The sequence below is a fragment of the Epinephelus lanceolatus genome, chromosome 21 (genome assembly GCF_041903045.1).
Source record: "Epinephelus lanceolatus isolate andai-2023 chromosome 21, ASM4190304v1, whole genome shotgun sequence".
Taxonomy (NCBI): Eukaryota; Metazoa; Chordata; class Actinopteri; order Perciformes; family Serranidae; genus Epinephelus; species Epinephelus lanceolatus.
Window position 1 is genome coordinate 22087592 of NC_135754.1, and position 25570 is coordinate 22113161.

At 41.8% G+C, this 25570-nt stretch overlaps 1 protein-coding gene across 1 annotated transcript in view; it reads right to left on the reverse strand.

Annotated features, from left to right (window-relative positions):
• dnmbp (dynamin binding protein) overlaps positions 1 to 25570 on the reverse strand; it is a 71695-nt gene that overhangs the window by 36700 nt on the left and 9425 nt on the right. Inside the window, exons 2-4 of the mRNA XM_033611343.2 lie at positions 14337 to 14491; positions 12878 to 13000; positions 5672 to 7870 (exon numbers count right to left, since the gene is read on the reverse strand). Coding sequence (XP_033467234.2) covers positions 5672 to 7870; positions 12878 to 13000; positions 14337 to 14481 — 2467 coding nt within the window. The 5' untranslated portion in view covers positions 14482 to 14491. The remainder of the gene's footprint in view (positions 1 to 5671; positions 7871 to 12877; positions 13001 to 14336; positions 14492 to 25570) is intronic.

Consider the following 25570-nt stretch of genomic DNA (forward strand, 5'->3'; position numbering starts at 1 on the left):
TGCTGCTTGCATTCTGGCACCTGGTCGCTAGCCGAACGCTGTAAGACTACACACCCATTAACACCAGGAATATAGAAAATAAAAGGAATATGAGAAAACACAATTGGGTCGTAAGTGATGACTGAGAGGAATTATCTCTGTACAATGTTGTGTTAGGAAAATGTGGCATAGTGTATCTTTAAAGATTTTTTGCGCTTTTTGATGTTGGTGTATATGCAGCCTGTTTCTACAGAGTCTCCTTGATTGTTGGTTATCAAGCATTCTCCTTGGGTGCTGTGGGACACGTTATTTGGGATTATTCTGACAATGGAAATTCACCACTATTACCTTAACTTATTGTGCTTTTTATTACAATCGGTGCTAAAATAGTTTATCGTCCCATTTCTAATATTGATAGCAGAAAAATATTGATGTCAGCCATACTGCCCAGCCTTAGAGCCATGCACAAACAACAGCCTGACCTGCTCGTAATCAGACTGGGCGTGAAACCTTTATCACCTCTCTCATCACAGCACTCACTCAAAACTTACAGATAAACACAAAATGAAAAGCTATCATATCAGTCACACTCTGTAATTATACGATTGTTTCTTTCTGTTTTGCTCCTTAGTATCACACCTCTTTCAGCTTCTACAGGGACTCTGAGCCGGCCTCTGCACAGTGGAGCTCAGGCAGAGCCCATGTTGAAGTTTACTCCCTGCCTTGTAACAATAAGCTGCCATTGTCTTTCAAACGTCACACTCAGGAACACACCCTGCAAAAGCACGGAAAAACACTCACTCCTGGGTGAGCGTGTGTGTGTGTGTGCGTGCGTGTGTGTGTGTGCGTGCGTGTGTGTGTATGCATAGCAGTAGAATGACAAAGGTCCTGAGAGTATGCTTGGTGTGTACTGTACACACCTTCCTGTGAGCAGCAACATTTTAAAAGGGAAAACAAAGGGAAACAAAATATCCTACTAACAACACCTACTGAAAGCTTTTGTGTCCGAGTAATGTGTCGATAATTACCATATCAAACGCTGTGCAGTGGGAGCGTGCACGGCTGTCTTTCCCTCAGCGCGCATAAATCAAGTTCCTATCTCAGTCCATTTACACATTTTACAGTGTGGAAATTATCAAAAGAAAAACAGAGATTGAATATCTGATTTTATGGCTGTGAAAGGAGGGCGTGGGGATTCCTGCAGTGTGATGAGTGAATGGAAACTATTTGGTTGCATGACCCTTAGAGGCACCTGTAGCCAGCGGGACGAGTTCCTGCCCTCAGGCTGATACCTGTCATTCACAGACATAAATATCATCCATTGAAAAGCATTAAGTGACAGGATGTGACTCATTTGAATGTCACAAGAATAGGAACACATACTACTGATTATTAGTTTACTGGTAAAATGACAAACAAGATTAAAGAAAAAGTATCAAATTAGATTATCATCCAGCAGTAATCAGATTACTTTAGCAAGATGGGCACAGAGCACGGGAACAATAGCCTCAACTGTGACTGACAATCAGTGTTTGATTGTCAATCACTGAGGTCATTGAAACTTTGATTGATTACAGTGTACAATGAGAGACATTAACATGACAAAGACACCTGGCTGTTGGCGGTGATTAGACTGAAAGCTTTTGAATGAGTGAGGACGTGTGTGTGTGTTTGAGAGAGCTGATGCAAGTACATCTGATGTGAAGCAACAATGTCATAGAAAAATAATGTCCATTGTTCAGGTGGTTTTTAGCGGGCGCGGAATTATCCACAGAGGTCTCGGACCAGTTTATTCAAACCGGTAAAAACACTGAATAAAGCAGTTTCATGTTACAAATCAGCATTCCTCAGACACTATTTGGCATATCACAGGTAGGCTGCTTGCTCAGCGCAAGCTAATGTGACCTGATCTATTTTCTCTGATAACTTAATGTGTGCTCAGCTCATCTCTGTTCCAGACACTCAGGGGGGTTTTGCTGCAGATGTCTCTTCCTAGCAAACTGACCCGGTGATTTAAACCAGTAAAAACACTAAAAAGAGCATTTTCACATTAAAAAAAACAACAACAAAAATTAGTGTTTTTCCAACGCTCAAGTCACAGAGGGGCTGCTAACTACAATGGCCATCACTAAAACACAAATGGCGCTATCAAGAGCAAGTGAGTGGTTTGTGTGTTCAGATAACATCGGTATGCCATTGGTATTGGACAATATTGGCTTTAAAATGAACTATTAGAATAGTCCAACATACTTTTTCTTATAGTGCACAATGAATGAATATTTCATACACTGAAAAGTATTGTATTTCATGTCTCCATCTGCTGGTGGGCCATCACAAGAAAGACTATGCATGCATAATATGATGCTAATTCCACTACAGAAGAGACTCGTTGATCACTAAGATAAGGTGAGTAAAAAAGTGGATATATTGATATCGGTATCGGGCAAATGAGTCTTTATATATTGGCTTATCAGATATCAGCAGGCAAAGTTTAATTTTTATTTTTTTTAGCCTATTTTTATTTTTTCTAATTTTTCATTTTTTTCTCATCTTATTTATTGCTGCATGCATTTATTATTATTATCATTATCATCATTATTATTATTATTAATATTCATTTATTTTTTTATTCCTTCTCTTGTTCCATCACAGGTCATCATTAGTCAGCCAGGGTTGGGAGGGAAGGGAAGGGTAAGATAATAGGTTGATTTTTCTTTCAGAGATTGCAACAACCGCAAAAACATATGGACACATATGGGTGAGATGAGGCTATGTTTATTGATTTATTATTAATATTTTTGCAAAGAAGCTATATAAAAATTTGATCACAAAAGATGAATTTGTATTTGCAATATTAATCATTTACTAACAATAATAATTAAAACAATGACACTTGGAAGCTGTGTATCAACACAATATTGCCACACAAAATATCTCAATACTATACTGTATCGATTTCTGCCCCCACACCTCCAATGTTGCCAGAAAATACAAGTCTTGCTCAATGATTTGTGACACTGTCCATATTTGCCTGATACCTCTGGGTGTATCAGGCAAACATGGAAAATTTTAATGATTCTTTAATTGTATTAATTCTAATCTGTTTTAATTTTTTTATCCTACTCTGTAGCACTTTGAGATTGCTAAAATGTAAAGTGCAATACAAATAAAATTTATTATTATTATTGTTATTACTTAATTTAATTTCAATTTAACAGAAATTGTCAAATCAATTCAATTCAACAGAACTTTATTTATCCCGCAGGAAATTCTTGTGCCAGAGAATTCTTCATATTACAGTAACTCCAATTTAACATCCAACAACCAGTAACAATCAGTGGGGTCAACAATCAATCGGGTTGAGATCACTCACTGGGACCAGTTTTAGAAACAACAGGGTATTAAAGATCTGGCAAAATATACAAATATACAAGACAGAAGTGTTTTCAAGGAGCAGAAGCAAAAAACAGTGCTTAATAGAGAAACAATAGGAGTAAGAATGAACTAAAAATTAACTAAAATAGTGGAAAACTGCACCTGATAATCAATGTTATATTGAATATGATATAACAATGTGAAGTAGCATTGCAAATGATTTGACAAAATGATACTGCACTACATTAACAAGTGATCATGATATTGAAAAGTAATATTGTACATCATATAAAGTAAAAGTGCACCTAATGTAGGTGAATATCAATGTCAGTGTCCTTTGTTTCAGCTCTCCTCCCTACAGAAGGGGTTATACAGCTTGATGCTCCTCGGTGGTCTCAGTCTGCGGCTGTGATATCTGTTGTCAAACAAACAGACATCCCAAAGCAGAACACGCAAGACTCAGACTGGACCAATCACAGCAGAGCTAGATGACGCAGTGACGTTTAAGTGATAGCTACCGTTGTGCACAGAGTTTGGCAAAGTCACTGATGGTTAATAAATTCATATAATCTGCCGCTCTCTTTTATTACCAAGCTTTTAATAATTAACACGTAATGTCCCTAACACTGTCATAAATATAAATTGCAAAATAGTTTCCGACTCACTCATGATAATCACCAAGTTCCAGCCTACCTGCCACTCTGTTGGACCTGACCTCCCTCCCGAGTCCAAACAGTGTGGAGAGGTGAGCCACGGGCCAAGTCACAGCTCGCCACAACCACACTTTGGGTCGCGCTCTGGAATGTGCCATTCCCTGTCCGTCTCCACTACTGCCAAAATCCCAAAAACCACATCCAACGCGTTTCCCCTCCTCACTCCTTTTGAAGAAGAGCAAATGATGGAGGAGGAGGAGGAGGAGGAGGATGAAAGGTGCAGAGTGAGGGAACTGTGAGGAAGGTGAAGGAGGTAGGACACTTGGATAGAGACAGAGGGACTCAAAGAAAGAGGGAGTGAGTGGAAAAAGAGACAGAGGCCCACGTGCGTTGCTTAACCTCTCACCATGTGCAGGAATTCACCTCGTACCTATGTGAAAAAGTGTTGGGCTGCCAGAGACAGCTCTGTGCACCCAGACAGTACGAGGTGGCAGAAACAACCTTTGGCTCTACGACTACTGTTGTTTGAGCCGTTAACTTTGAATACTTAGAAACATCATTTATTTCAAACAGCAACTCTCAAACTCACAAACTCGTTTCCGCTTACTCCACCTAAACCCTGCAGCAACATGCTGATTCTGCCAAATCCACTATACTTTTCTAAATTACCACTGTAGCGAGACAAAGCAACTTCCACACACACACATTAATTTAAATACACAATCCTGCTTCCGTCGATCATTGTGGACAGTAAATAGGGATGTCTTGTTTGCATAGTTTACAGTGGAATTTAAATAAATAGTTTCCCTGTTTGCATGTGTGCATGTGTGTGCGTGTGTGCGTGTGTCGGCATAACAAGTCAAAGAGGAAATCTGGTAAGCACTGGCTTACAGTTAGATTCCTGCTATATTACATTTTGTCTTCACTGACTGCGTATTACCATTGGACCTACCCTGCAGGGCCTTAGAAGTCAACTATGACGTCAAGTAAAACAAATTCTACTGCATCGTCTCCATCTATCGTCTCCTGCCACAGTAACTAGCTGACTTTTAAACTGAAAAGGAAATGACTGATGCTGCTTGCTTACTCTCTTTCTGATGTGTTGCTTTTCTTAATGTTAGTTGTTAAAGCCTGCAGATGAGGTCCAGTGTGTAGGATTTAGGGGCGTCCATTGGCAGATATGGAATATAATATGTTTTCATTTGTATATAATCAACTGAAACTACGAATTGTTGTTTTTGTTACCTTAGAATGAGCTGTTTATATCTACATACACAGTCATATTGTTTCTACAGTATCCAAGAATGGACAAACCAAACACTGGCTCTGGATTAGGGCTGGGCGATATGGACAAAAAATCATTTCTCTGTATTTTCAGGCTGACTGGATACACGATATATATCTTCAGTGAGGTATCTGTGAGAAAAAGACGCCAGTGTAAAGTGCTGAATCAAACCAACCTCGTCAGTTCTATCATGTTATCTAACCTCTAAAGTCCAATTTTGGGTCTAACCAAAGACTCATGAAACTCTCGATCCCAACATGATTCCAGGCTGGAAGCTTTACTGCATGTTATTAACGTCACTCTACTATCAACTGTTTAATAAAAGCATGAATGCCCACCACATTTCTCCTACTCCCAGTCCACTGCCCAACCGTCTTACCTTGTAGCTGCTGCTGCTCTAGGGCCAGCGTCTCCAGCGTGTAGTTGCAGAACTCCAGATTCTCCATGGCTTGCATGCGAGCTGTCTCATCCTCCTCCTCCTCCAGCATGGTCCTGAGCTCCTCCGCCGTGTGTGCGTATGCCTCCATGTCGTGCTCCACCTCTTGTAGCCGTAGCAGCAGCAGATACCTTTCCTCCTCTTCCCTCTGTCTCTGTCTCTCCAGCTCCATCTCTCTCTCCAGCTCTTTCTCAGCTTCCAGCTGGCACTGGACCTCATGCTCCTGGGCGGCCGCAAGGTCACCGAACTCCGCCTGCCCTTCTGATATTTGGTCCAGCAGGTTTGCGGCTGGCTCGTCAGGGGTGTAGAAGATATTCGGAGGAGCGGTGTTTTGTCTCGGGCACCGAGGAGGGGGACGTGGAGCGGGGCGGGCTGGTTTGTACGCAGCAGGGGCTGGGGGACGAAGGACTCTGGGACGAGGAGGGGGAGGACGAAGGGTCCTGCGCCTCTCTAGTGAGGAAGAGGCAGAGTTCGACTGCAAAAGGTGGGACACTGGTGAGTGTGAGGACCCTCGCATGATATCGCTTTCATCGCTGAAGTCCATTATAGAAAAGTGGCGTGAGATACTGGATTGCTGGCTCATGTCACCTGCAGAGGCGGCAGAGCTCATGTTTGTATCACTATACGAAGAAGTCAAGCTTTTCTCAAATTCAAAAAGCTGCTGGGACAGCTTGGCCTCCAGGTCACCAGCTGAGGTTGCCAGGGCATCTAGGGTGAAGGAAGTTGGCATTAAACCATTGGAGCCACGTATCGTCTGCTGGGAACGCTGCCGTGCCTCAGTGCTCATCATATCAGCATCACTGACACTACTATGGCGGGTTAGCTTCTTCTGCCTATGGTCCTCAACGAGGTTCAATAACGCCTGGCTAAGACTGCCGCTTCTGTGACTGGGAGTGGCATCATCCTTTGTCTGCCTCTGGTGGTATCTGCTGTTTTTAGACCACCCAGACTGAGTGCTATGAGGGAGGGTTTGGCTATGAGTTAGTTTAGGCTGTAAGGATCGAGAGTTACCATTGGTATGGTTCGACCGATGTGCACCCGAAGATGAGCCATGGTGTCTGTGGCTACGTGCAGGCAAACTAGGCCGAGATGGGAGTCTGGGTCTTGCTGGAGGAGTGGATTTGGGTCTCTCGGGCCCTCTCTGTGCTGGAGGGACAGGTCTATGTGGCTGAGAGTCAGGCCTGCCACCCCCATCTCTCTGTCCTCTGTTGTTAGGTTGAGCTCCAGTGCTTTTGTTTTGCCATCTCTGCTCCTCAGTCTTCTCAAAGTAGTCCAGGTCCCACACTGTATGATCCTCATATGTCCTCCATTCGGGGTCGTTCTCTGACCCATTGGGACAAAGATGATCTGAGCTGTTCTCTTTGTCGTCTTCTGGTTCCCCAACATGTGTTTCCTCCGCAGTTTTCTGCCCATCATCCTCCATTTTGACAAAACGATGAGGGAAAATACCACGCCGTCCTCGCAGCGCCCCCTCCAGCCAACCATCTTCCAAAGTGCTTATAAGACGGATGCGATCCCCCGTATCAAAGTCCAACTCGCCTGGTTCCATAGCCCGAAACTCATACAATGCCACTACATAGACACCACCCTCCTCCTCTTCCTCTTCTTCTTCTATTACTGCCTCCTTCTGCTCCTCTTCCTCTCTTGTAAACACCTCTCCTTCTTCTACACCTTCCTCCTCAGTCCCCTCTCCTGCATCATAAGGGTCCTCGTAGCTAAACTGTTCTGAGTCATTGTTCAAATACTGGCAGTCCAATGGCTCCTGAGGTGATCGGAGAGATCCCTGGAGCTCCACAAACCCCTCTGGGAAGATGCCCCTGCGGCCATCCAGCTCCCCCTGGAACCAACCCGGCTCGGGGAGGCCTGTGATGATGATCAGGTCGCCCTCGCGGAAATCCAGCTCCTCATTGAGCTGCGCGTGGAGGCTCATAAGGGCCCGCGCCTGGCCTAGGGCGTAAGGTGGGAGCTCTGAAGCCTGCGCCTGAGCTGAGCGCTCAGACAGCTGCCTGGAGCGGCCGGAGAGGGTCAGCTCCTTCACACATGACGTGGGGAATAGACCGCGGGCCCCCCAGGCGTTACAACCACGCTGCCAGGTTTCTCCGAGGTCCATGGACCCTCCAGCCTCTCCGACTACCACATCCCCTGCAGAGACACGGAATAAAAGGGAACACTTTAATATTCATATTACTGATGTGAATCATGTTGAAGAAAAACATTTTTTCTAACAGTTAAATGCTCAACCAAAGACTCAGGTTTTGTTCTCAGGTGTTTCACTATTATTTTCAGTAGATCTTATTTGTCGTTTTACGTCAAACAGATAAGAAGAGAATCATAAACACTGTGAAAGATGCACACAGCAGGAAAGCTTCAGGATATAAACATAACGACAGAACATGCAGGCTGTACTGTATTTAGTTTATATCCCTCTGATTTTCTATCTCCCTCTGAACTGCCTGTTATGTTTCCCATCTGTTCTTTATAAAAGGCTTAATTGCAGAATGGGGGGCAGAGTTGTCTCGCCTTTATGCCGGCAGCAGAGGTAGTAACATCACCAAATCAACGTCTGTGTAAAAGGGACAGCCGGCAGGACAAGACAGGTGTGACGTTTTGATTACGTGTTATGTGTGCGACCCAGCGCCAGGAGATTCAAAAAGCAGTTAGCAGCTAACTCCAAGAAGAACAACAGCAGTGGAAATTGTCCGCAAATTGAGGAGACAGTGAGGTCCAGGGGCTCCTTACTCTCCGAGCAGAGGATGAGATCAGCCGCCACATAAGAGGTGACGATAAAAGACTGTTATTGTTTATAAAGCGCTGCAGATGCATAGGTTATGCATCACACTAGAGGCAGATGATGTTGTGTTACATGTCACGCCCGTCAAACCTCTTTTGCTTTTGAGATGCTGGCAAGAAAACTATAGATATTTAGGTTCCCTGGATGCCAGCATGCTATCTAAAATCACACACTGGATGCTGTCTTTGTTTGGTTCTGTGTAAAACTGCAGAAGTGGCGTAAAGAAGGGACTGATAGCTGTCGTATAGCATGATCTCTGTGTTAAAAGAGCTTCTAATTAAACCAGTTAGCACATTAATTACACAATGAACAAGGCTATAGCGGCTACATGCTTCTTGTGGGACGGCCAGCAGGTGCGCCTGAGCTTATGTTGTTTTCTTCTTTCACACTTTGCACTGCTGGAGCTCTCTATTAGAACATATTTACATGCTTTAAAGTAACAAAGAAAACTTTATTTTCCTCATCCTGTCTGTGCTGGAACACCTGTATTCACCCTTTGTCTGAGATGCTCTGTTGTAGTACTTGTCTCTTCAATGCCCCTCTCCCAAAAAAGCCCAGTCTGCTCTGATAGGTCAGGGCCATTCTTATCTTGGCATCTCTGCACCATCATTGCAGCCGGGGAATGATTGTAACAGACTATAGCGGCACTTTCAAACAGGCAAAATCAACAACAGTGGCAACCAATATTCCTTTTTTCCTGACGTTAGCATGTAGCAGTGTATGTGATGTAAACACTTGGAGCAGTGTGACTGGAGCAGGTAAGAAAAATCCTTTTGGAAAAGGACAGTGTGAAGCTTGAGGTTTACTTTTAAATATGTGTACCTCATTATTTGAAAGTTTGGCCACATTTAGTATAAACATCTGACATAATAACATTATATATATGACAGAAAATAAGGGAAACATAACAGGTCCCCTTCAACATGAATGGATTCAGAAGACCTGCAATGAAACACTCACTGCTCACGTCACATTATCCCCATTAACCTTTATTACTGCATTCCTAATAAGTGTTCTAGGGTCATATATCTGGAGCTAATATATCTGGAGAATCAGGGATTACAGGAATGTTGACTGGTCAGCCAGAAGTCATGGGGGTCACATTCCAAAGACCTGCGGCTCCACCTCTCATTGTGTCTGGGAGCAAAACTGGGACACAGCCAATAATGTCCATGGAAAATCATACTGGAAATGAACATTTTCAACTCTCACACGGCCGGTAAAGGCAGTTTCCTGTGATCCAGGAAGTGTTATTTAACCAAGACAACACAAAACTTCACTGGAATATCACTTCTGATCATGGATTAAGTGAAAATAAAATAAAAAAATATGAATATTTGTCATAATTGGGGCTGTTTAAGAGCAAAGACATGACTTCACATTGCATACCAAGTACTTTAACTACTACTATGTACGACTATGACCACTACTAGAACTTCTAATGACATAAGAAGACAAGAATGAAAAGTTTTACCAAAGTAAAGGATCTCTGCAAACATCAGTGCTGTATGCCTGAGGGTGTTGTCGAATGAAAAATCAGAAAACAAACACAACTAATTAAATCACATGCGACAGTTCAGGAGTTTCAAAAGAAAAAGACATCAGCTGAAGACAGTCTGTGTAGGTTGGCAGGTAGTGTGGCATCTGGGGACATCTAGTGGGGAGTTTTGGAAGGTAACTTTGAGTGCTTATTTTATTTCTTTTATTTCTATTTCATTTGTACACACATAGTGCTGCACACAATCCAGATAATGACAAATAAGAAGTGTGTCAGCAGAGGTCAAGAAGTCACACGCTTATACAGTGGACCTATCCTCAACTTTATGAGACAAACAAACAACTTTGTGTGTAGTTTTCTTATCATGTCAACACTCTGTTTCTGTCAAACTGCTGCTGTAACAATGAATTTCCCTCTGCCAAATCTATATGTTAACCACATATAGAGATCTTCATGCTGGACCTAACAGAATTACAGTAGATAATTCCCAAAATGTAAAAAAGAAAATTCTGTTTTGGCGTAAGAAGGCAGCTTTCCTCATAAGAATCAATGCTACTTTAAAGGCCCTAAACAAAACAGAAACCGAGCAATACAACATCAGATGTAAACCTGCGTCTGTGGCTGAAGCTGTAGCTGGTCCCTTAAAATTTTGCTCCTAGGTGCATCAGTTCTAACTTGTCTTCTGAAATTCCCTTTAGGTGCACAAAGTGACCTTTACCCTCTTCACTGATCAATTTTCTAGAGAAGCTCCACGAGGCCAGAGAGACGTCACAAGTCCTTTGCTGTTTTGTTTCCAGCTCTGGGTTAGAGTTGATTATGCTGATTTAAAATGACTGGATAATCTCTGAATATGTTCCATAAACACTTTCTGAAACTGAGATTCCCTTTCAAAGAGGAAGCCACGAAGGAAAACCAGTGTCTTGTCTCCATTCACTATAAGCACTGCAGCAGGGGCTCGCTTTGTTACAGTGTGGTTCCTAGACAGAATTAGGCTTTTATTTAGGGATGCATGATAATGGGACATTTTTCTAATTATGCATTAAAATTAAAGCCGATAGACAGCACCAATAATATGGTTAAAATTCGTCTTACTTTCACATCCTTGTCTTTATTCTGTTCATCTGTAGTGTAGGGTTATATGGGGGTAGGAGTGGTGAGGGTAGGTCATTTGACAATACCCCACATAATCTCTCTTTTCCACAGCCTAATGTCGCAGGTATGAAGAGTCAGAACTGTTGTTTGTTTTTGTTGTTAACAATAGTGATGTCAGTTTGATTGGATTCGGTCAGAGCTGTGGAATATTAAATCAGACATATTTTCTTCCTACATCTCAGCCTTTCTTAAGTTTAAGTTTTAAGTTTATTTACTTTATTAACCCCCTGAGGGGAAATTCAATGTTTTCACTCTTGCTTGTCAATTACACACAGGTCCAAAAGACACATGCAGAAACAGGACCTATACATGTTTGTTTCTTACCCTCAGGTGTGCATAAACTGCGGGTTATACATTTCTTTTTAGAATACAACAAAGTGAAATTATCGGTTATCGTTATCAGTTACAGGCCATGAGAAGCAGGTAATTATCCATTATTGGTATCAGTTGAAAAAATCCATATCAGTGCATCCCTACTTTTATATGTTCCTTATTTTGTATTAGTTATTGGAATAATACCTGGTAATACTGCAAATAAGGCCCTGTCTACATGTAAAAAGATATTTTTATGAACAGATAATTGCTGTCAGACATGAGATAATAACTATTTTATACTTAAACTTAGCATTTCTGCACCACTTCATGGCCGATCACAGCTGTCTCCTTATCCACACTCAATGTTATTTGGTCCATCTCAGCGTGCACGGTTTTTAGTCTGCTAGAAACGGTGGTTTTAGATGACGCCTGGTCAAACCAGCAGATGGTGAGGTGATTTCGAGAGTTGGATTGTTGTCAATGAGGAGTGGAAGGAAAACTTTTGCATGTCCAGAGCATCAATCAAATGTTTAAGTGAGTTCCTACATCATTAAATTTAATGGAAATCAATGGTGATGTGATCTCCAGTAGGTGTTTTGAAAAAGTAACGTTCGAATGCACACTTCCTACTTTTGTGACAGGTGTTACCGGCTCACCCTTTCTCCCCTTAAAAGGCAGTAGCCTTGTGGGTAACCTGTGAGGGTATGACGTGTACTTCATGGTGTGTATGGAGGGAACCAGCTCTCTCAGGGTGTCATAGTGAAGAAGACGGGTGGGTAAGAGTGACGACAGTCAGCAGAATTAAGACTCTAGATGAGCTCAGGGCTACTGTTCAGCCTTATGAGAAGGCTGTGTTTATTGTTTTGTGGTGAAGACGGCAAAAAAACAGTGTTGGTGAACGGCACCTGAACGCCTCGCCATCCATCCTTCTGCAGAGTGGTCTGGACCACTAGGAGCTAGTTACCAGCTAATAACGAGCCAAGCTAGTTCCCAACTACGGTTCGGAGCCAGTAAGCTGTCACTGAGAGAGGTAACACAGGGTAGACTGCTGAAGGCAGCAACACCCGCAAGCATTTGAATTTGTTTACGCATTCTGGTGTCGATAGTTTGATTCTCATTTCTGGTAGCATTCATGGGCCCCGTTTGTGTCAGTGGAGACAAGGTACCAGTCAGGTCACAATGTCCAACACATCACAACTACACTACAACACAAAACAAACAATTTACCTGAGCACAGCGACATCAACAAGCAGCATTAAACTAAGTGAGAAGGCATGAGTTAACGGAAGTAGTATTTAAAACACATTTGTGTCAATGATAAAAGTCAACCAGGATCCATTTTGAATCTTTACTCTAACAGTGATGAGTGTCTGTGTGCAGCGCGTGCCTGTACCTCTCTTGAGGGACAGGTTTCCCGGCTCTGCTGAGCTGAAGTCATTGATGCACACGTAGAGTCTGTCTCCAGGCTTGGTGCTGGGGATGGTGATCTCTTCCACAAAGGTGGTGGGAAACTGACCTGGAGACAGAAGACAGAGGGAGGAAGGCAAGCACAGTGAACATAATGACACATCTGTTTCCTTGAAACCATGACAACAATGACCGTTTTAACTTCATGAACTGAGATTTGAGATAATTCCATTATTTTACTACTGTGTAGAATTAAAGAATTAGTTTTTATGAGATAGACTAATAAGCCAACTGTTTAACTGTAGATTGCTACTGAAATCTACACTAATCTGTCAATACTGGGAGCAATTCAGGTACAACTTTGTAGTTTTTGGGAGTTTTGCAGTGGCCACAGACAGACTCAAATATTTGGAGAATGCTGACATTATTAAAAACACCTGGATTCAATAAAATAAAAAGAACATGTTATCTGAATAGAGCACTTCCCTTCACTTCAGTTTATGCAAGACGACATTTTACACTGTAACAAAAGGCAGTTTTCATCTTTCCAGGGAAGTCATGCCATAAATGTATTGATATGATCAGTGTTTTCCAAGAGAACACAGTTTAGCGAGCCAGCACTGACTTCCTCTCTGAGGGAATCCCCTTTCTCATCTTCAGTGACATTTAGCTCTTGGAAAAGTTAAGTGGATTTCTGTGAGTAAACCCCTTCAAGGGCAGAGAAAGCGAGGAAGCAATTATGGACACTTCTCACTTTGGACAAAATGCACTGTGATCTGTCACCTTTTCCTCTGCTTAATGCAAAATCAAGAGATAAAGGAAACAAAGACTATTTAATGTGTAGGAAATGATTAATTAAAGTATGATCCAAAAGACTTAATTCTTCACTTTTCAGAGTAGTTTTCATTCATTATTCTCAATCATGGGACCTGATTAAGAGTGAGAATGTTTGGATTTTAATCCACTGCACCCCTCCAACCCCATCTATGTATGGTGTCATGTACTACAAAACTCAGAGGGGAAGTGAACCATGTCAAACAATAATTAGAAAGCATCACACACACACACTTCAACTCCAAAATGAAAGACCAATATGTCACCGACAGTTTCCAGTGTGGCTTATTTTATAATCAGCTACAGTCAGCTTCTCTCATGTGGATTGTCGGTACTGTGATTTTATTATATTGGTTTATTCTCTGTACACGACATCTATTACACATCGGTTTATCCTGGAAGAAAGATTTCTCCTCAGCTGCTCTTATGGATGTGTCTTCTTCTCCATGAATGGATTTTTTGGCGGGGGGGGGGGGGGGGGGGGGGTTTCCTTATCCTGTACAGATTGTTAAGAGTTCTTAGTGGTAAACACAGTGTTTCTTCTAGAAATATTCATAGCATATGGCAGCATATGGGTTTATCTATAGTAATAATGACCCCTGACACCTTACCTGTGACCCCATCTTTGTTACCAAGCAACCAGAACTCATCTACGACGCTGAGCACCTCGATGACATCACCGGTGAAGAGTGGCAGCTCCTCAGATACACTGGGGAGAAACTCAAAGACTGCACGCACCACCGATCCTGCTTCCATTACTCATAACCTGCAGAGGTACAAAAAGAGAGATGAAGAGATCATTCTCGTACCGTTGTAAAATAAAAATAACAAAATGCCAAACTTTGATTAGGAAACTTCAGTGTATATAGAATACTTTCCCATGAGGAAGTGCGTCTCAGTTTTCTAAACAAAGGCACACTGCTGCTATTCAAAATCCTCGCCATACAAATCAACAAATGCCTCCCAACACCAAATGAAAGGGGGAGGGAGAGCGTGAGAAACCTGCAATAAAAAGGGCACAAAAGCAAAAGAGAGAGCTGTACTTAAGGAGGCTGAAGGACATTCCTCAACACTCTGTTATCCTTCTCCTGTTTCTCTGCTCCCTCAGGAGGACACGAGGGTTAGAGATGGACGGTGACTACGCCTCTGTGTAATCTGGGTGATTGACAGATGGTCGATGTGACAGTAGATATTTTACAGCTCACACACTCACATGCAAGTTTTTCTACCTACTGTATGTTATCTCTGACCTTTGACCTTTGTGCCTCTCACATAAATAGTCACCATATAAGCTGTCTTGACATTCCTTCTTGCTGGTTTTGTATGACACAATAAAAATATGAATTTACATCTAATTCTATTGAAGATCTGTTGAAATGAGTTTCTTACATTGAAGCACTCGGTTTAAGGAAATGAATGCAACACCTGAATAAATACAGTATAACCCAGGTGGTTAATGATCTTAGCTTTATTTAGAAATACATGACTTCCGTTAAACTTGTTTCCTGTGGCAAGAGCAGTACAAATAAAATTTGGTGGAATACAGGGCTGCAACTAACAATTTTATTGATTATTTTCTTGATTAATTGATTCGTTTTTGGTCTGTAAAATGTTAGGAAATGCTGAAAAACGTTGATCACCGTTTCCTGAATCCCGAGATGATGTCCTCAAATGTTTTGTTTTGTTCACAACCCAAAGATAATACATTTACTGTCAGAGAGACTTGGGTGGATAATGAGACAATGGGCCTGTAGGCACAGATATGCAAAGGACCCCACCACCTCTCCTACTGTACATCAGAGAAAGACACACAGACTTTAAAGTGGTTTGTGGTCTTTTTTAAGTAATTTTGTGTCACTTTGTGGTTGTTTTTACCCATTTTTGTAGTCTTTGCAGTTCTTTTGCATCTCTTTATGGTCTTTTTGTATCCCTGTGTGGTTGTTTTGAGTCTTTTTGTAGCGGTTTGAGTCAGTTTCAAGAATTTTTGTGCCTTACTGAGGTACTTTGTGGCTCTTTGGGGCTAATTTAATGTCTTTTTGGTCATTTTGTGTTACTTGGAAGTTATTTTGTGTCTCTTTGTGGTTCCTTTGCATCATTCTGTGGTCTTTTTGTGTCTCTGTGGTCATTTTGACAAGCAATAAAAATGTGCATATAAAATAGAAGTATGTGTTGGGGAGAAGCTCTATAAACCAGCTGCATTCATTCCTTTTAGTCACACAACACTTTGGAGGATTATTCAGATCTGGGCTCAGTTGCTAACGACTTCAATTAGCAGCCAAATGAGCAAACACCCACAAAACAACCCAAAAGTGCATTTAATAAGTATTCTACGCACCCTCATGCATCATTATCTGGAGACAGACTAACCACAGGTGGGGATGGACGCGCTGAAAGAGACGGGAAACGAGAGAAGAGGGCTGTAGTTTGCCACGGTCAATGGGGCCTCTGTTGAGTGGGCCGACAGAGCCGGGGGGGGGGACTCTGGTCCAGTTCAGTGCCACTGTCTCTGGGGAGAGACGCGGATCAGGTTATCCTGCATGTGGTTGTGGAGGTAGATAGAGAGGGCAGATGACCAGCGCTAACAGGAGAAAGAAAGAGTGCGTGTATGTGTGTGTTTGTGTTTCTCAGTGGAGGTGAAGCAGTACTGTAGTGGGTGTTCACAGCTAAGTGAGGTAGGTTGTGAACTCAACACCACATAGTGTTAAAGCCACAGTGAAACCGAAGCCAAGGCATTAACTAATGCAGGCCAAAGGGAGGTGTGCGAGTAGAGGCTGAAACACAGAGCAGGCAGCTCAAACAGGCTGTGTTCACAGTTATTCAGTGGAACAGAAGCCATGTTGTTTGGTCTTTATTTTAAGTTGTGTTATTCATCCATACCTAAAGGGGACATATATGCTCATTTTCAGGTTCATACTTATATTCTGGGTTTCTACTAGAATATGTTTACATGCTTTAATGGTCAAAAAACACTGTATTCACCATCTGTCTGAGATGCTCCGTTAAGGCATCTGTCTCTTTAGGCTTCTGTCTCGAAAAGCCTTGTCTGCTCTGACTGGTCAGTTGCCTGTGCATCGGCAACTGCTCTCTTGTCGTCACTGCACCATCATTGCAGGACACGTTTAGCCGCATCCACGTTGTGTTTGAAGCGTACATGACGCGCACCTTCAAATCTGGTGCCTGCCACCAGTACAAGACAAACCCACCCACACGACAGTTGTTTGAATCATGCTACAACACGATTCCCCTTTGAGTGACGAGAGGTAACCCTTACCCTTTAACCCAAACACAACCCTTACATTAACCGCCTCTTTTTTTTAACCTAACACTTCATAGCTAGCTTTACAGTAACTCCAGACCACAGATCATAGGGGGCTGATTGTGTAGGTATAGCTGCTCCAGATGCAGCTATACTCACTAGGTCATTGCAGCCAGGGAAAGAATGTAAGTGACTATAGTTGCGCTTTCGACTATAAAAAATCACCAATAAAAGCTTCTAAACCAAAATCTTCACAACCGGACATAGCGGAGAATTTAACAACATCGGCAACCAAGATTACATGTTTCACTGATGTTAGCATGTAGCTACATGTAGCATTGTTTGTAATGTGAACACTTGATCTGACGTCCACTTGTCTAAAAAGTAGAAGTATGTTTGTATCATTATTTTAAACTTTGACCACGTTTATTATGAATGTCCAACAATGTAGTATTATATACATGACAGAAAATAAGGGAAAGCATAACAGAGTGCCCCAGACATGAGTCCCAAAACCTGGAAATGAGTTAGCATTTTGCCACTTCCGCTTCCCCCATCTCACAGTTAATAGGTTTTTCAATAGGTTTTAATGGGTTAGATGCCTGAAATAAGGTCTGTGGTTAACACAAATTTGAGAGACTTTTATGTTTTCTACAACAATCCAAAATCCAATGGAAAAAACCCCATAGCCTTTTTGACTTAGGAAACAGGGTGACACTAGAGAAACGTCATCCCTGGAGCACTTTATAGGTCCCCTTTAATGTCCTTTCTCTTTCGGATAGAGCAGAGTGAACAGCATGAGGCACACTGCTACTCATCTTTCTGCATATCTTCAGTTGAATAAACAATAGTTGTCTCTCAGACACCGTGGCAAATTCAGCATGTCCTGACTTGCACACAGGTGAATCACATATCACCTCTCTTTGAGAAATGGTTTCCATGAAACAGTGAGTGATAATGATCCTCCCAACCACTCACAGCCTTATCTGTTGTATCTGAGTTTATGGAGCAGGTTCCTGTAAATGTGTACATAGTTTAGACAGAAAGACCTGAACTTGTGTGTTTGGCAGATTCAAAGTAAGTAAAGATAACTCAGTTCAAAATAAGCAGGTTGAAAATGCTCTGACTGTGACAGCTTTGGCAGCCATTCAGAAATAAAAGGTTGCCCACACAAACAGAGCACAAATCATGAAAGGATCTGTTCTCAGTTTATCTGATCAGACAAATAACGTCCCACACTGTAACCTCTCTTAAGGAAGAGCTCTGGTTACGTAAATGAAAATGTTGAGACATCTGTAGCAGAGACTCTTCACAAAACCACAAGTGAAACCACTTATTTAGAGTCATACACTTTAATTTGCATGTCAAATATATCACTTCCATTGTACAGCCGGGCTTCACAAAGCTCAGAGGTTTCAACTAGTGTTGGCTGCCTGTAGATTCAAAAACAGGAAAGTGTTGTTTGTGATATGTTGGGGCAACATGACACAGACCCAAGGCCAACCTGAAATGAAACAGCATATCAAGTGAAAAGTAGTTACAGCTGAACACTTGCAATTTACAATGTGTTTCAGAAGTCTGCACATTGGGCAGTGTGCAGATTGTTGCTATGATCACTTTACATCAGGAAGAAATTGAACTGAAATTTTTAATGGCGTAATAACACTATGTCCATTTCACTTCATATGACACCCATGTGTACACTGCAGTCCTCTGTGCCCAGGCTTATTTGTGTAGAGTAACTATGTTCATGCCAACTGCGGTGAAAATCTGCAGCACGTGTATAACATTCACAGCTCTCCCCCACTTGACTTTATGCATCTCGTTCGCTCCGGCGTGCTGCCACCAGAGCTGAGTTTACAACCAACACCCAGAAAACCAAACCTCCTCCCACACCACCTGAGTGCAGTGCCAGGACCTGCAGAGAGTCACTGGGCGGCTGCAGCTTTCTTCTAGCTAATCCTCAGATCTGCATCCAGCCAGACAAGCTCCTTAGTGTTATTTATGGGTCTGTCAGTGTGTCAGTGGCCCCCCGTGCTTGGTGACTTTTGCACCCTGCTCTGGCAGATGACAACACAGGCTGCCTGATGGAAACACTGTCCTGTTTTCCAGCAACACAGTAGTACTGTAAGTAGCTGAACAGAGTTTGACACAGTGCTGATTCAATCTGGCTCCCTTAAAAAAATAAATGAAATTGTTATGCTTCCGACTAGAAAAACAAACATGATTCAGTGTCACATGAGTAACTGCATGAAAAGTTATTACATTAGTGCCCCTAATTTGAGTGTGCATATGTTCACAACCATATGTCTTCTGGACAGTATTTCCAAGCACGGTTAGTTCCTCTGCTAGTCTCCTGACTGTTCCCACCTCACGCCTCAGCACCATGGGTGCCAGGGCTTTCAGCTGCACGGCCCCCAGGCTCTGGAACTCCCCACCTCCACACATTCAACAGTCTGACAGCATAACATCCTTCAAATCCCATCTCAAAACCCACCTATTCAAACTGGCTTACGCACTCTAACACTGACTGTACCCTCTGCCAGCAACAGCAACAACATGTGTTTTTCCTATTCATGTCTCTTGCTCTGTATGCTATTGTAAGCTCTGTGAGGTGACCTTGGGTGTTTTGAAAGGTGCCTTTTAAATAAAATGTATCATCATTATTATAATTGTGTTTATGCAAGCAAATGTTACATGCTAACATACTAGACTAAAATGGTGATCATGGTAAATACTGCACCTGCTTACCACTAGCACTGTTAGCATGCTGACATTAGCATCTAGCAAAGCATCACTGTAAACAGCCTAAAAGAGCTGCTAGCATGGCTATAGACTGTATAATCACCTGAAGCCAAGACTCATTGTTTGTATCGTCACCTTAGAATGAGCCATTTATATCTATGTATGGAGCGGGTCCTCTTCCATGAAGTCTGCCATGTTGTTTCTACAGTAGCCCAGAAAAAACAAATCAAACACTGCTATTCTCATCTTTATGTTTTCACATCAGTCACCATAGTTCTCCTGCAGTACATGCTTGGCACACAGGAGAAAATTCAATTGGTTACAATCTGCAACCTCACCGCTAAATGCCACTAAATCCTACACATGAGACATTTAATTCTCTATCTTACAAAGCAGTGCAGAGTGTAGTGCTGTCGTCATTGCTGGTAGTAGACTAGCCCAGTTGTCATTTTCACACCCAGCACCCATGTTGTGTAATTAGCAAATGCCCTTACACCCATCTGTGGGCCCCTGGGTGTGTATGCCTTAAAATGATGTGTGGTCAAGGGCGTTGTTGGCGTATTGCTAATTTGAGGCAGCAGAAAGCGATTGTGCCATTGACCAATGAAGAACCTGGTGTAAAGTCAGAATGGTGAAGTATTTTCCAGCTATTTAAAGGGCACATCATTGAGATAGTACGATGCGCCTACTTCACACCGTGTGTACACTCTGCTTGGACACACCCAAAATGTATTTGCGCCACATACTTTAGACACTACAGAGCATTTAAATAGGGCCCTTAGACTTGTTTTATTACACATACCAATCACTAAATACTAGCATATGTACTTTGCTAATATGATGGTACATGTTTAGCTACATGCTACATGTTTACCACACATTAAATACGTCATTTAACTGCACAGCTTCATTTAGCATCAACATAGCACGTAAAAACTGAACGAGACAGTACATAACAAACCGTCTTAATAAATCTAGTTTAATGTTTTACCATCAATGTAAGCCTCAGCTCTATGTCAGACATGTCTCGACCTATTTAACCGACGACAAGAGTGATTAGTTTCAATTGTCTGTCCTGCTAAGTCTCGTTCATTCTCCTCCTTGTAGGCCAATTACACATTTCCACTGCACAAATTAAATTAAGTAACAGCAAGCGTTAATTGGTATTCAGCGATCTTGTTGACATGTAATACAAAGAATGAGAACATACTGCCAGTTATGATGTTCCTGGACTCAAATACTCAAACACCAACAGCAGTTTCACATTGCCAGAATTGATTTAGAAAGTTCAAAGAGTATCTCTTCATCTCCCTCTCTTTGTAAAAGTGTACTGTGCATTTTTTGGTGTATGAGTGGCCCGTGCTGACTCACAACAGCGCCAGCTGAAGAACATTTTGTTTGGATTTGGAAAAAAAAAAGAGAGGGAAAAACGGGATCACGTCAGGAGTAGCAGGCCAGTCTGGAGGAAATGTTTTAACCACGATGGTAGTGTACCAGTGCCAGATTATACCAAATTACTGTCCATCAATGGGAGATATCATCAATAATTGTTTAATGCCTACCCACCACTGTGGGACACATCTTGGAAAAGTACAAGGGTCAATTCACACACTGAATGGTCCTTATAACAGGATCTAAACAGGTGTGTCTCTTCTGTGAAGATTTATGAGGCCTTGATAAGCAATGGAACTCTGATCATGACTGGAACAAAGTACTCCTAACCACAGGGACAACTAGAAAACAAGACACCATGCTGGATCTTCAAAGAGTGTTCCCTGAGAAGGAATAAGAGTGCGATTGTTATTTAATTTACTCTGTGAATCCTGGGTCCTACAGGCAGATCTTAAGACAACCATCTAAGTCTTCCACCGCCTCAACAACACTGATGACATAATTAAAGAACAGAGGGGCAGTGAGGAGTTCTTTTCCAGGGACAGGGTGAAAGGGACAGTGTGACTGAGACTAGTGTGTGCCACTTGGCACTGTCCTGGAGAAAGTATCGGGATTACGACAGACAGCTAAGTCAACAGTTGACACACACACACACACACTGTACACGCATCACAGCTGACAGTGGGACAAAGCACCAACTGTCTGACCTGAGACGTGGCCCTGAAACCATCATCACTCTTTACTTAACTATCTATGCGTGTGCGTTTCTCTGTTCCCCAACATGACTGATCAACATTAGATGTAAGAAAGCATCTGCCTTCTCACTGATGATGCAAACCAATATTTATAAAAAGTATTTAATCTAATTAATTTAATAAAGAAGAGGAAGATATAGCAGTACTGCCTGCTTCATTACACCAGCAGCATGCAAAAAGACACATTCAGATTCACCATAAGAGCAGGGCAAGAAACAAATTCAAAATTCAAAATCTTTTCTCAATACCAATATATGCACTTATTTTTTTCCACCTAATTGCAGAGAGCAACAAGTCATATTATTAAGCATATGCATAATTAATATATCATTATGCTTACTCTCATCAGGAAGGCCCATTTACAGATGCAGACATAAAATACCATGCCTTCAAAATTAAACATTCACTGGGCAAAATAAGAAAACTACTTCAACTTAGGTTACGTATAGAACAGGGTAAATTTAACCTATTTGGACTAATTAAATTTGCATGAATAAATCATCTTATCTGCCTGTCATATCTGCAGAAATGTTCATTTTGGGCTGATGCTGATATTAAATTTTAGAGCCTTTATCTGACAATACCGATGACATGCTGATATTAATATTGTGCATCCCTATAAAAATCATTAACCACGCAATTAATGTTCATGGATCCTTACGTGTACACCAGGGTACATCCATTTTTATATAAAAATTGCAATTTCAACTGCAAGCAGCAATTCCGGGGTTCAAGCTAGCATGGACCTTTAAGTTGAAAGCTGCAAAGGATCAAGACCTTTGACATTTCACGAAACATGCATTAAAAGATAATCAACAGGTTTTATGACAATTAAGAAGCGAATTCATTTATATCCAAATCTCTGCCAGGCCATGCTCTTCTTTGGCAACACCGTCACCCCTTATTGGTCAATTGAAGAAACATTTTGGGGGATATGCTTCATAGCTTAATTAAAATATCCTCCAAGTTTGGTGATAAAAACTGTGGGGCCTCCACAACAAATGGTGTCTTCAGTATTTTATGTAACAGTTTTGGTGTAGAGACAAGATAACAGAGGTAAATACACACCTGTAGTAAAATAATTGCAATTTAAATCACAATATCAGTGAGAAAATGTGTGGTGAGAAACTTTCCTCCATCTTTCAAAACTATAAACTGTACATATACAATTAAATATAAGTGTCCTAACGGGTCCACATTTGCCTTTGCTGCAGGGCCTCTAAGGTTTGCCTCTGTCTCTACAGGTACAGCAGGGTGAGCACTCACATACTGTGTTAGTGAGCACAGAGTGGAGGAAGTGAGATCTGCTGACTGTCTGTAGCTGCACGACCAATGTACCATCCATCCTATTCAGATATACTGGACGGACAGACTGGCACGTGCCTGTGTGTAGATGTCAACACACACAGACTGGTAGAAGCCTCTGGAGTGGGCTGGATGACAGCTGATGTCTTTTGATACTGACTGTTTACTGCGCAGCGCTGTAGTCCTCCCGCCCAGAGTGCTGAGTCCACTGAAACGCATTCACCTCAAAACAACATCACCAAAAAACAGGTGACCAGCCAGTGGACGGTTCTGGATATTAAAAACTGTGGGACATCTGTTGCTTTTCTTTTGACCGTCTAGTCTTTCAGCACATGTGATGTGGGGGGACGAGGAGGGGCAGAGCGAGGAGGCTCTGTATGGCTGACAGTTGTCAACACAAGTCATGTGGTTTTCTAACCATCTGTTTGTACAGTCAGCGGCACACGGACCCCCAGCAGCATAATGACATAACCAATGTGGATATGAGGTTTCTTCTTTGCAAACAAAATGTAGGCTAATGAACCACAGCAGCAATAACTAGATGCCACAATAGGCCAAATTGGTTAAACCTACATAAAACTTTATGTTCTGTGACTGTTTGTCAAACAGTATACACACATAAAACCATATGAAATTATTAAGTTAAGGGCGTTCTGCTACCTTGGTGGTCTAATGCGCACTAGGCTTGAATCTACAGTTTTGATTATATGTTTGGTCTTTTAAATGCCAGTCCTAAAAATGTCGTAAAGCCTAAGATTACATCTTAAGTTGCTTATTTCGTCTAACCAACAGTCCAAAACCAGGGTTCAACATTAACGATGGCCCGATGGCCCAGGGCTGCAAAAAATTAGTCTGTGGCCACCAGATATCGTTCATTGATGGCCCCCTGTGGAGTTTTATCAGGTCTCTTTTGAGAATGCTGCATGTGTCAGTGACATTACCTATCTAAATAAAGATTAAATACACGGAAATCCCCATCCTTCGCCAACATAATTTGTTACAGTTTCACAAACATCCCAATTTATTTGCACCTTTAAGTTAAACATTCTACGAAAACAGTGAATCATTGCCGGCTAGGCAAGCAGCGTCCCGTCATCCCAGTGACATTAAAAAATGTGACTGAGGGGGCATCTGTGGCTTAGTGGTAGAGCAGGCGCCCCATGTACAAGGCTGTTGCCGCAGCGGCCCAGGTTCGACTCCAGCCTGTGGCCCTTTGCTGCATGTCATTCCCTCTCTCTCTCCCCCCTTCACACTTGCTGTCCTATACATTAAAGGCTTAAAAATGCCCAAAAAATATCTTAACAAAAAAAAAAAAAAAAAAATGTGACTGAGACGAAGACAGATCCTTCCTGGGATGCGTCTGGGATTAAAGTCTTTATGCTCTTATCATTGGAAGGAGAGCTAGCTAGCTGTTAGCAGCTGGTAGAGAACAGAGTTCTGTGGTGTGTTAGTTAACAGAGCTAACAGCTAACAGGCAACAGGACTGACGGCTTCTGTTAAGAGAAACATTAAGCAATAAATGAACAGACATCTTCCCCAGAGCACCACTAGGCTGAAAGTCTTTGTGTTCTTAGCACTGGAAGGAGAGCTAGAAGCTGTTAGCAACTGGTGAGGAGCAAAGTTCTGCGGTGTGTTAGCTAACGGAGCTAACACCTAACTGAGCTAACGGCTAACAAGGCTGAACACAGCAGGACTAGAATGTTCTGCTCAGAGAAACATGAAGCGATAACCGAACAGATATCTTCCCCTGGATGACTCTGGGATTAATGTTTTTATGCTCTTATCACTGGAACGAGAGCTAGTTAGCTGTTAGCTGTTACCAGCTGGTGGGGAGCAGAGTTCTGCACTGTGTTAGCTAACAGAGCTGACAGCTAACTAAGCTAATCAAGCTAATGGCTAACAAGGCTAAACACAGCAGGATTGAGGCATTAACAGTAAACTGCAGTTTAATGTGACAACAAAGGTTTACAGTAAATAAACAATAAGGAGGTGATGTTACAAATACTTTGGGTTTGAAGTTACAGACACTTTTCATTAGCATTCCCATTTTACCAAACATCTGTCAGACATGAAATTAAGCAGATAAATTAACTACATTTTGTAATGAACTATACTAATAAAGTACTCGTACTTTGATGACAGAGATGTAGCTGTAGCTACAGCTTTACATAAACTAAATATAAAACAATAAAAAAGCAGCTAACTCAGATATAATCTGGATTATTTTTTAAATCAATTCCGTATCTGTTAGTGTGACTTTAGCTAGCAAAATAAATGTAATTATTTATTTCCTCAACATTTTAATCATATTTTTTTATTATGCTACTAGTAACTATAGATAATAACAAGTTGAAGACATGACAGACTGTGAACTAAGATATTGTAAAAGAAT